The sequence below is a fragment of the Aedes albopictus genome, chromosome 2 (genome assembly GCF_035046485.1).
Source record: "Aedes albopictus strain Foshan chromosome 2, AalbF5, whole genome shotgun sequence".
Classification (NCBI taxonomy): Eukaryota; Metazoa; Arthropoda; class Insecta; order Diptera; family Culicidae; genus Aedes; species Aedes albopictus.
Genome location: NC_085137.1, coordinates 151,090,250 through 151,103,056, shown reverse-complemented (window position 1 = coordinate 151,103,056; position 12,807 = coordinate 151,090,250). Strand labels below are relative to the sequence as shown.

Below are 12,807 nucleotides of genomic sequence, written 5' to 3'. Positions count from 1 at the left end.
AAAAAGTTATGACCATTTTTGTGCCTTTCCGAGGGTGGAACATGTACGTTGGCTGGATGAAGGCTACGGTAACTATGACAACAGTGGCCATGGGCCGTTTAAATGGGAGAGGGCGTTTTGAGGAAATTTCAGAGTGTCTCAGGGGTCTCAGCGGAGGGCGTTTCAAGGAGTTTCAAGAGATTTGCAGTGGGTCTCAGAGAGTTTCAGAGAGCTCTAGGGGATCTTATGAGTACTTCAAGGGGTCTCAGGGGGTTCCAGAGATCACAGGGCCCGTCAGGAGGTACGATGGTGGGGCTTCCAATAGACTTTGTCGGTGTTTCGTCTTGGGTGGACCCAGGCCCGTGTACAGAAAAGGTGACAAGGGGTCTCCAGTTAGCCTAGTGATCAAGGCTATGGATCGCCAATCCGGAGACGGCGGGTTCGATTTCCGTTCCAGTCGGGAAAATTTTCTCGACTCCCTGGGCATAGTATATCATTCTACTTGCCTCACAATATACAAAATTCATGCAATGGTAGGCAAAGAAAGCCCTTCAATTAATAACTGTGGAAGTGCTCAAAGAACACTAAGTTGAAGTTGAGGCAGGCCAAGTTCCAGTGGGGACGTAGAGCCACAAATAAGAAGAAGAAGAAGAAGAAGAAGAAGAAGAAGAATGAGAGGTTTTCCTCATTTTGGCGAAGGGGCGCCTAATGTATAAAACATCGGCAATGGGAGGGGTTTAACCCCCAAAATCCCTCCCTGGTGCATGGGCTTGGGTGGACCTCTATGTTGCGAGAAGTATAAGAGGAAATGGGATATCAGACGACGAAGAACAACTACTTTTAAAGCAATTTGGATTTTATTACAACCGATTGAAGCAGAGGACACGCCTGATCGATGGGGAAACGAGTTAAATTAGGAGGTTTCAGGTGATTTCAGTAGGTATCAGGTAGTTCCAAGGGATCTCAGGGGCTTTCGGAGGCATTCCAGGGACGTTTTTAGGAATCTCAGAGGGGCTCAAGGAGGGGCTTCATGGGGCTTCAAAGGTACTCAGGAGATTACAGGATAGTTCCACAAGGTGCGACTCATGAGATCCCGGGGGAGTCAAGGGGCCCTTAAAGGTTTTCAGGGATATCTGGTATCGAAAGGCATACTATTCTCAAAATTCGTGCTATCTCCATGATAAGAGCTTATTTCATCATCTACCGGGGGGAGAAGGAAGAAAATTGGGATAAGAATGTGGAGAGAGACAGGTGAGCATTGGTCGATTATGTATTCGTAACGATGATTTCGATAGCAATTAACGTCTTTGACGATGTTGAAGTAATTCCATACAGGGGGAATTCGATGGCATATCAGGAAGCTTCAGAGAACATTTGGCGAGTTTCAGAGGCGTTACTCAAGCGTTACGAAGATGTTTTCGGTAGTTTCTGAGGGTCTCAGGTGCGTTATTGGGTCCGAGGGGTTTTAGGAGGATTTAGAGGGCATTTCAGAAACCTTCAGATGATTTTTGGTAAGCTTCAGAGGTGTTATTCATGCGTTACGTAGGCTTTTTCGAGGGTTTCTGAGGATCTCAGGTGCATTACATAGGGTTCGAGGAAGTTTTAGGGGGATTTCGAAGGCATTTCAGAAAGCTTCAGAGGATTTTTGGCGTTTTCGGTGATTTCTGAGGGTCTCATGTGCGTTACACGGGGTCTGAGGGAATTTTAGGGGGATTTTTAATACATTTCAAACATCTTCAGATGTTTTTAGCGAGTTATAAAGACGTTACGTAGGCGTTTTTGGGGGTTTCTGAGGGTCTTAGTTGCGTTAAATGGAGTCCGAGGGGGTGTTAGGGGGATTTAGTAGGCATTTCTGATATCTCCAGATGATTTTTGGCGAGTTTCAGAGGTGTTACTCATGCGTTACGTAGGTGGTTTGGGGGGTTCTAGAGGATATTAGGTGCGTTACATGGTGTCCGAGAGGCTTTTAGGGGGATTTCGAGGACGTTTTCGGAAGCTTTACAGGATTTTTCACGGGTTTCAGAGGTGTTATGCAGACATTTCAGGGGTTTCGGAGGGTCTCAGGGGTGTTACAGGGGGTTTTGAGATGGGTTAAGGGGGCTTACAGTTTCTGAAAATACATTTTGGCACAGCACTTAAGTAAGCTTCGGGGAGATTTCAGCGGCGCTTTAAAGCGTTTCTTAGACGTTTCAGGTAGATTCAGAAAAGATTCAAGACGTTCCAGACTGTTTACGATTGTAGATCCGATTACCTATACTCAAGGGAGCTCTTAGAGATTCTTAAAATTGAACTTACCACTTCTCAGCACAAAGGCGCCGTCCACAAATTACGTAACGCTCGAGGGGGAGGGGGAGTCCGACCAAGCGTTACGGCCCATACAAAAAAAGGGTTTTCATACGAAAAAGCGTTAAGGAGGGTGAAGAAGGGCTAAAAAAATGCCGATTTTAGCGTTACATAATAAATGGATGCTGCCAAAGTTGCATGAGCCTATGTAAGCATGACATTTATTCAATCATTTAAGTACACAAGTTATGGAACACTCAGGTGCACAGTGGTACCGCCATAGGCCAAAAATCGAAAATTTGATTTTCTAATTCATGAGTTTGTATATTTTTTATAAATCAATGATGTTCCCAAGAATGCAGAAAACCCATTTTTATGTATGTTTCTGTTGCATATTTTGCTTGAGAGCGTGGGTACTGTTATGCAATTTGACATTCTCAAAATTTGTCGAAAAATTACATGAATTTAGAGTTGTACTCCACGTCTTCGTATAACAAAAACAGGTAGATTTTCAAATGTTTTTCAACGCAGAACATCACAATAAAGGTTTGTCTTTCAAATTCAAAGCACCAAAAAAGTGGAAAAGGGTGTTTTTGGACCAATGGAGCTGTGAGTAATAGGCACATAATTTTACCTATAGAATATATACATAATAAAAATTCATGTAACATTTCAAACATGTTCTTAATCACATTTAATCAATCGTCAGCCATCACATGATCAGATTTGAGTAGGAGAATCAATCTGTGAAGATTGTAGCTGCAAATATCTGCATACAAGTTTGCAGGATGTATTGGAAGTTACCCGTTCTTTTTTATAAAAATATGTTTTAAATAACTACAATATTACAAATATATACTTGTCCTTCTGTAACTGCCTGAAATGCGTTCCAAAATTACTGAAATTTTTACAGGAGATTCTTCAATGTTTCTTACTATACTTGAGGGATATTTAAATTGAAAACAATCATTGTAAGTGTTTTTTTATTTTTAATTATAAAAAAAATACAGTTCTGGAGGTATGGCTTGAGCTTTGAGTAATTGCATAACAACCATTTTCATTTGGCATCGTCAAAACTTCCCTTTGTAATTGTTTAATTTGATAAGCAATTTTGCATTTACTGCTACCATTGACAAAATTTCCTCAAAATCCTTAGTACCAGTAAACTGTAGTACTGGGAGAAGAAGGAGTAAATATGTTCTTTGTTTAATATTTACTGGACATAATTCTTCATAATCTCTTCCCAAATCTAAACATTTGATCAATTTATTTACGTTAAATCTCAGTATTCGATTTGATTTCTTTGATACTATAGCAGGCACTCTGTCGAATATTTAGCAATGTAGAGCGATATTTGTATATATTTCGTTTATTGAGTTAGAGCTATCTTTGATTGAAATTCCACGTACTTCATTACTGGATAGCATTTCCAAACCCGGCGTGTGTATGGGAAAAGTTTATAACAAAAAAATGGGCATCGTCAAATTTTTCGCTATTTAAAAATAGAGGCTTTCAGCTTTCATTTGCAGGGTCCCTCAAAAAAATCCACCGAGGGATCCCGAACAACTTTTTCAGAATACTGTTTTTTTCCCATACAAAATGCACGGTTCCAAATTAATCCCTATTTCTACTTAACAAACATACCCAATTTTTGTATGAAAAAGTTCCCCCGATGGAATATTTCGATGTTGGGCTTGAATGAAAGCTGGTAGCGTCAACTTTCACGTAGCGTAAAAATTAGCGATGCCCATTTTTTTTTTGTAATAAATTTGTTCTACCAGACACACCGTGCAAAACATTTGCTAGAAACAATAACGACTGGAAATACTTTAATCTTTTTCAGAACGCAGGCCCACGAATCCTATGATCTATAACGGTGTGAATCATTGTATTTATAGTTTTAAAATTTCTTTTTACGTACGTAATGTGAAATAATCCCGAATATTTGTTTAAAATTTTGCAATTGAAGAAGTAATTTACTCTGTAATTGCACTATTGCACTATTGTGTAAAAATTATCACTATTGGTAATTTGACACTGTAGTTAGAGCACCTTTAACGGTGCGCTTCTATACCCCGTTTGGCAGCCCTCCATCATTACAGCAAACTTTACCGGTCGCTGCTGGATGCGCTCGCAAAATAGTAGCGCTATGGGTGGGTGACCAAATATAGTAGCGGGACAGTTGCGCTGCTAAAAATTATATGGGAATATGACAGCCCTCCTGATACGAATCAAGGTGACTGATTTGATTGCTACCGGAGTGGAAAAGGGTGGTTAAGTCAAAATGGTAGCGCTGCGCGGGTTGCTCGAATAGTAGCCGCCGTTAATGTTGCTCTTATACATTCTAATTCGATTTGTGATGAGATGATTTTTCGGTTTTTCAACTATGAAAACTTCCTTATTTCTAAGGATAATTCTCCAGTTTCATATATTGTTTTATTACAGCGAAAATAAAACCTACTAATAAAATTACAATTTTAATGCTAATACGGATACTATTCACAAGAATCTATTATGGTACTGTCATGTGATACATGTTCTAACTTGTTATACTTATCAGAAACTGATATGGTTCGACCAACTCTTCATAATAGTTGAAAATATTTGATTACTGATTTCTGTGCAAAATAAAGCTTTTTTAATGATAATTTCATTATCATAAATAAAAATGTCCAAAGCTATTTTTTTTTCAAGTGATGTTCATAAAAACGTAGTGGAATATCCTTTTTTGGTCATAACATGCTATTTCAGGTCATTAAAAATGATTCTTCCCTTCAAAAAATGAAGAAAATGATTTATGACCGCTTCCCTGAACAAATGAAACCACTGTGAGATGTTTCGGAAATTTTCAAAAACTTTCAAATATTTTTTTTAAACCACTTGTAAATACTAAAATCTATGGAATTCATATTTCATCTATTAAATACCGCTACCGCGAACAATCTTAAATCTATTTTCTTACATTCAATTACATTAAACTAATCGTGACACAAACGGATCCCCAACACCATCTGTCATTCTTGATAACGACAACCAATTTAGGTAATTGATGCTATTCATTCGTTTCATTTCCTCCGCATGTTTCTTCCAAATCCACGCCACGCCGTCGGAATCCAAATCGATATACCGATACATCATCATCATCATCGTCCTCGTGCGTCCTAAATCCAGTAAAACCCCTCTCGGTGAAAATCCTCAACTCGACCCAGTCGCTGGCCTCGAACAAGGACTACCGGATCGTTTGTCAATCGACCGGTTCCCGCCCGGACGCGAACATCACGTGGACGAAAGGCAGCAAAAAGCTCAAACGGCACAAAATGCACGTTCTTCGCAACATGACCGTGTCGGTGCTGATCCTGACCCCCACCGTGGAGGACGACGGCCGGATGCTCGGCTGCCGGGCGGAGAATCCACAAGTTCCCGGCCTGTTCCTGGAACAGTATCAGAACATTAGCGTACACTGTGAGTTACCACCCCAACCGCCGCCACCGCCGCCGGACGATTAGCGGCGAATTGAACGTGCGGGGCTATCTAGTAAATCTCTCTCTTCTCCTTTGTTTCAGATCCCCCGCAAGTGAGCTTGGAGCTAGGCTCAACGCTTTCCATCGACGACATCAAAGAGGGAGACGATATCTACTTTGAATGCAAGATACGATCGAACCCGGCCTGGCGGCGGCTCGCCTGGTCACACAATGTGAGTATACCGTGGGGTGGAGTAACATTGCTCGGTATCATTTCTGAAGTCTGTAAAAATACAATGCGCAGGAACCTCTTTTTATGCCACGAGCTGGGGATGCATAAATTAAAAAGGACATAAAAAGATGGAATATTGTGCATAAATTTAGCCATCTTTAATAGGCAGATGGGGCCAAGAAAGCATCCATTTAATAAGTAACACTAAAAACGACATTCTACAGAATCTTCAAAATGTTAGCTTTTCGTTCCCTGAGCCTCAGGGACACTTCAATGGATGAAGTGCCCCTGAGACTTTCTGGAACCTCGTTTAGAGCGTCTGAAACTACGTCGAAGCGTTTTAAAATACACATTAATAAAAACAAAACAAAAATACGTCGAAGCGCCCCTGAGACCACCTGAGATGCTTCTAAGACCCTCTTAAACACCCTTGAAATCTGTTGAGATCACTTGAAACTTTCCTAAGATCTTCTAGTATTCCCTGAAATCCTTTGAAACTCCGTTGGGACCCTCTGAGTTCATGGTGTCCATGCCAGTCGCCGCTGAAGCTATCCGGTTAAATCATCATCTTCGTCTACATGATTTCTACTTATACTGACTGCGATGCTGTCGTCCCTTTTTCTATTTATAAGACACGGACATGACGGGCTTGGTGGTCTAGTGGCTACCGTTTCTGATTCGTATGCAGCAGGTCATGGGTTCAATCCCTGGCCCGTCCCTTTTCGTCCTACTTTGTATCTTTCTATCCACTTCCTCTCTCTCTCTTCTCTACATATACAACTCATGTATATTCATATGTTCATAGCCATCGCAAGAACCAGAAACGAATTGGAAAAAAGTCGTTTCCCTCCCTTCTAATTTCCACTCACAGCACAGTGTATATAACGCCTACAAGTTATGCAACCAAAGCGTGCTGTGCCGCTTGACCTTATTCACCTCATTCACCACACAATCTATCACCTTACGAACACTATAAAATAACCCCCTATCCATGGATCGCATCACCGACCCAACAGTGGCTCCCAGATCTCCCATCCTTTCCGTCTAACAAATACCCCAGTCCGTGCTGGTTGTGGGGATGCAGAGGTGATCTCGGTCTTTAGTAGCAACAACCAGCACACTCTTACATTCCTTTCCCTTCCCAACTGACTATAAGGACGTGGCCGGCGCCGTTATTGATCCAAAATGTATGAGCTGCTAGAATTGCACTTTGAGAATAAGTGGAGTGTCCCAGCCCTTATTCATTTGGATCTCAGTGCAATTGGTACCAGCTCAGATCAATCACGGAGTAGCAACCATTGACATGTATAGTCAGATTTGATCGTTTATTTTTTTATAAGACACGGACACGGACACGTTCAATGTTTCAAGTGAGCTTTTTCGCTCATTGAAGGTAGCACGATACTAGACAAGTGGCACAGCTGAAAAGTGTTCCTAGCAGCTGCGGCGGGAATCGAACCCGCGCTTCTCACCACGATGCGACTAAGAGCTTGGTGGCACTAGTTTCACGACCACGGAGCCTTCGGTTTGTTCTCGGGAGGAGCTATCTGTAGTACGGCGATCTTTGCTCGCTTGTACTGCCCGGCAACGGTCTTGATTCGTCAATCCATTCCCGCAACGATTTCGACGATCCGTCCCAACGGCCATTGTAGTGATGGAGCAGTCGCTTGTCTAACGAGCACGCACATCCGCCTTGGATTGCTTCCACTTTCTTCGTTGCTGGAGTTGACTGACTTTGTCCAGTAGCCAACAACACCAAAGGTCTTAGACCGACTGCTTCATCTCCTGCAGGCGCGAGAGTCGATTTAGGTTGACGTCAACCACGTCTGCCTCAGGGATGGCCACGGCAGTTCGCCAACAAGATAATGCTCTGGTGTCAGAGCGGAGCAATCGTCAGGAGAATCTGTAAGCGGAGAGAGAGAGGACGAGAATTGAGGACTGTTCGGAGTTGGGCAACGCCGGTTTGAAGCTGGTCTACGGAGAATGAGCAGTTGCAATACGTCCTCCCAGACACCGCCGAAGTGCGGTTGATTCCGCTCTCCAGGCAGAAGTTCTCCCAGTCGCCGGAGCGGAATGAACGGCGAAACTCTTCCTGCATCGTTCTCGGTCGTCGGGGCAGCCGCGTTGTCGCAGTGTAGTTTGAGCACTCGACCGTGACGAGCTACGAAGTGCTTGACGGCGTTTATGCAAGCGGCGGACGACAGCTTGACGAAAACTTCGAGATGCACTACATCCACCATGAGGCACATTAACAGGCCGACGTATATTTTAACCGACTCACCCCAACCACTTAACGGACGTACGAGAAACGGCCTGAAGTGTATGGACGGTCTAGCAGGTGACACACGAACTGCTGGAAAAGGTGCCAAGATCTTCTGTACTAGCCGTGGCTGGCAACGGAAACAGGTTATGCATCAACGCACCGCCTTTCTTGCTAGCTGTCGACTCCGAACTCAAAATCGATGACGATCTTGAGTACATGTTTACCTTCCTCTGGGGTCAGGGAACCAACAGTGCGGTCGCTCCGCGAGAGCCTTACAAAATCTGTAGCATCGTGCAGCGATAAGTCTTTGAATCGTTCGTGTTGAGTTGACGATAGCGCTGTGCAGAGCGTCGACTGTACGTACAGGCTTCCAGCTACAAATTTGGAAGATCCGGCATCGAAACTGCACACTCGGAACTGTTGAAGAAGGGATTTCTGAGGAAAATCGGTTCATGCCACCACAAATCGTCCTTCGTCTTCTGACTATTCATCATCCCTCAGAAAATCCGGTCTGCTGTATTCATTTCCGACGAAACAGTCCTTGGTGATGCGTTGGCACTCTGCGATCCTGTTTGAGACGAAAACTTCCAGACAATTGACTGCGACTTGATCCAGTGATGTACGATGCTGGAATCAACTCATAACGTTGAAGGTTTGACGAAATCCGTTGTTTGTCAGAGATTGTAGGCAATCTGGCTGCCGAGTAGCACGGCACACAACTCCAGGCGAGGGATGGATTGTCCACGTAGAGGAGCAACACGTGACGTGGCTGTCATCAGATGGCTATGGGACTGTTCGAGCTCGTCACGGGAAATGACGTAGATACAGCATCCGTATGCTGCTTTCGAGACGTCGCAGAAACAATGCAGATTGTATTGGAACATGCAGAACTCACTGGCGTAGCCACGGGGGGGGGGGGGGGGGGGGGGGTGTTTAGGGTTAAAACCCCCCCAGAGCCAAAATTTCTGGAACAAATTTCCTGTATAAAACGCTTTGTGATGAAATTTTTTTCGGCTGCGCCGCTATTTTTAACTTACGGCTCAAATTCAGTGTATATTTTTACGAAATGTGAGTGTCAAATAAAAAAAGGAATTATTGAACATTGAAAACCCCTCCCAGAGTAAATTTCTGGCTACGCCACTGATTGAACTGGAATGTATCCGATTGAGAAAACTATACACTAGGGTGGCCCACACTTACAGGTGATAGACAAAATGATCGGGACAGGCAAAATTTTCCGTTCTCAAAAAAATTTCAAATAGCTGTAACTTTTCGAAAAGTGCATCGAATATTCTCAAACTTTTACTGTAAGTTGATCAACTATTTGTGTATCAGTGGACAAAATTTGAAAAAGATCGGGCCATACTGCACGAAGTTATAGGCATTTTAGAAAAAGGTAGAATTATCCGATAGACAACTTTGAGCTGTTATATCTCCGTATTCAATGAACCGAATGCAATGAAATTTTGACCATTGTTCGCAACGGTACAAGACCCCTCGTTATCGGCTACCACTACCGATTCAACCGATCCAGAAATCGTTCTGACAACCTCGGCGAGAAATGTCAAAGGGAACTAAAAACAGAATACCTATTGTTAGAAAGCCACAACAAATTTGGATTCGTTGAGTTAAAATTGATTATCCTAAATTGTTATCCTAAAATTTATTATTCTAAAGTTGTTGTACTACATCAATTCTAAAATATGTTAGTAAGTATTCTATAATCTATCAAAATTATTTGATCTTAATATAATACTTAATCACTAAAGGAACGTACACGACAACTATACTTTGTTACAAGTAGACGGACAATTAGCGTAGAAGACAACAAATGTAAGTGACTTAAAACAAAAACATTCAACATAAAGTTAAATAAAATGTTTTTCAGCTTAAAGCCTACTCAAACAAACAAACGGGTTTGCTCTTAAGGTGAAACTGGAAGCATTTCCTCACTTTTTACTCTATGATTTTTATAAAAATAATGAAGCATTATTTTTGAAAACGGTCTCCGTGGACAGTTAGAGGAATGATCAAGGTATCACCTGGAATTTTTTAACTTGTGGAAAATGATTATCAGTTTTCAAAAACCATTTTTGAACAAAATTGTGATGACTTTTTTTCAGCCAAATTTTTACTTTGCGCAGCAATATCTCGAAAAGTTTACATGAAAAGCACTTTTTTGAGTCCCGTCCAAAGATAGGAAATTTCAAGAGGAAGATTTTTGTCGAAGACATAATTAGTGGAAAATGTCATTTTCCACATCAAAACCATTTTTATTTCAATTGAACAACATCAATTTTCATGCGCTTGCATGTGTGAGTAAGCAACGGACCAGCAGCAGCAGAGCGGCCGAGCCAGCCAAACCAGTTTTGTTGATCGTCGCACAAAGCGGAGACCGAAAAATAACACACGGGGAGGTGGGATCTCCGGTGGGATAATTGAATGAAATTCTACTGCTAACGTAAAGCAGTGGCATTTTGCTGAAGCATGATCGTAACTTTCTCTTTGTGTCATTTAGCTTACTCTGTAAAAGATATTTTTGGAAATGTTAAAATACATCAGCAACTAATGATGCGCATGTTCTTGACTAATGGCATACCCGTTGATTGTATGAACACAAACGATGCCGATTGAATTGTAACATAGGTTTTGAGCATTGTTGAAAATGAACAGATTGATAACTGAACGGTGACCTACAAACCGTTCAGTTATCAATCTAGCGCAATCAAAATATTGAAGAGAATATCTAAGCAAAAATTTCGTAAACCTTGATTTATTTTTAATCATTATTGATGGTTTGAAAGGTTTCAATCTGATAATTGTTGATTAACTTGTTTTAAAATTATGAGTGTTATGTAGGTGCGTATTATCGAGGTATTTTTACAACAGTGGCGTGGCGTTTCGTTTCTAGAGAATATTTTTAGCTTTTGAATATCTTGGCCACTTTGGATGAACGTTTCGCTGAAGGTGGTTTTTATGAATATAATAAGCCTGTATATTTTTTTTATTATTGGAATAGTAGTTTCAACAGTACTATCGATAAAGGGTTTTCACAACTTGCTATCGCAAGTGTACCAACGACGGAGAGTATCATCAATACATGTTACTGAGACTGATAGAAATGATCTTATTTATAATTCTGTATGAAACACACATTTAGTAACTAATAAAGAATTACGAGTTTTGTAGGGATTGTAAAAGGTATTTATGTTTTTGGAGGATTATTAAATTTTGTGTAGTTAATATTCGGTTTAAATTTATGAGTGGAATGAACCCAAGCAGCACCTGCAACATCATGCAGATTGTGGCTTTCTATGCTCTGGCATAAATGAGTTGCACTAGAAGCACACGAAACTTCCATCTTGTCAGTTGAGTTTCATTTAAACTCCGAAACCCGTATAGTTGCGGCTTTGTTTCATAGAAATCACAAATTACCACGTGTTTGACATCGATTTGTCCCAAGCAGCACCTGCAACATCATGCAGATTGTGGCTTTCTATGCTCTGGCATAAATGAGTTGCACTAGAAGCACACGAAACTTCCATCTTGTCAGTTGAGTTTCATTTAAACTCCGAAACCCGTATAGTTGCGGCTTTGTTTCATAGAAATCACAAATTACCACGTGTTTGACATCGATTTGTGGAGGCGGAGCTTACATATTGCTCGCAAGTGATAATACAGTCAGCTTATATTAAATGTGTTATGTAACATGCATAAAACATCTAACTCTGATTTGTTTATTCAGATTAGGTTCCATATGCGTTACAGAAAACTTGAGCGTCTTTTCATTTTGACAGTTCTCTAACTTGTGACAAAGAAGGTGCAATAAAGTACCAAGTAACTTCATTAGCTTTTAGGGTGAGTTAAGCATCGATTCTCTCACAGAGCTTTTGGTGTAGCATGTAAGGTGAGTAGATAATACTCCTGGTGTCCGTGGTTCGAGTCTGGACAAAATCTTTTCCCAACTTTTTTTTATCATTCCTCCTCGTTTATGTTGTATAAGAATTCAGAATCTGCGCTTTTTGGGTTTCAAAGAAGAAGCAATTGTGTTCTGTCGTCCGTAATACGGACAGTGAATAAATTGCACTAAGGTTGCTGTTACTGGATTAGCAACAAGTCGTGTTGCTTGGGAATGCTAGTAAGGAAGGAATTCTGCGATGGAACTTTGAAAGAGTACTGGTAGAAAACTCTGGAAGAACTTCGGAAGAATTTTATGTAGAATATCGATGAAAATCTCAGAAAACTAGTCCCGAAGGAATTCCAGAAACAGTCCCCTGATCCAATTCGCGGAGAAATCCCCGAAGGAATTTCCGAAGGACTTCTAGTTGTAGTCCTCGATGAAAATCCATTAGAAACTTTCCCGATTTCTAGAGGGAATTCCAGAAAAGGGCAAAGATTTCCAGGAAAAATCCTCAATTAATCCCTGAAGAATTTTCAGGAGGCATCCCGAAGGAATTCCAAGAGGAGTCTCCGAACGAATTCTGGGAGGAGTTCCAGAAGAAATTTCCTAAGGGATTTCATGACTATTCTAGAAGGAAACCACGAAGGAATTCCAGGAAGAACTCTCTAAGGAAATACAGGAAGATTCT

At 41.4% G+C, this 12,807-nt stretch overlaps 1 protein-coding gene across 3 annotated transcripts in view; it reads left to right on the top strand.

Moving 5' to 3' along the window:
- Nucleotides 1-12,807, top strand: part of LOC109429277 (nephrin-like) — a 506,653-nt gene that overhangs the window by 446,036 nt on the left and 47,810 nt on the right. For all 3 annotated transcript variants that reach the window (XM_062850614.1, XM_062850613.1, XM_062850612.1), the window contains 2 exons: nt 5,434-5,724; nt 5,826-5,956. In XM_062850614.1, coding sequence (XP_062706598.1) covers nt 5,434-5,724; nt 5,826-5,956 — 422 coding nt within the window. The remainder of the gene's footprint in view (nt 1-5,433; nt 5,725-5,825; nt 5,957-12,807) is intronic.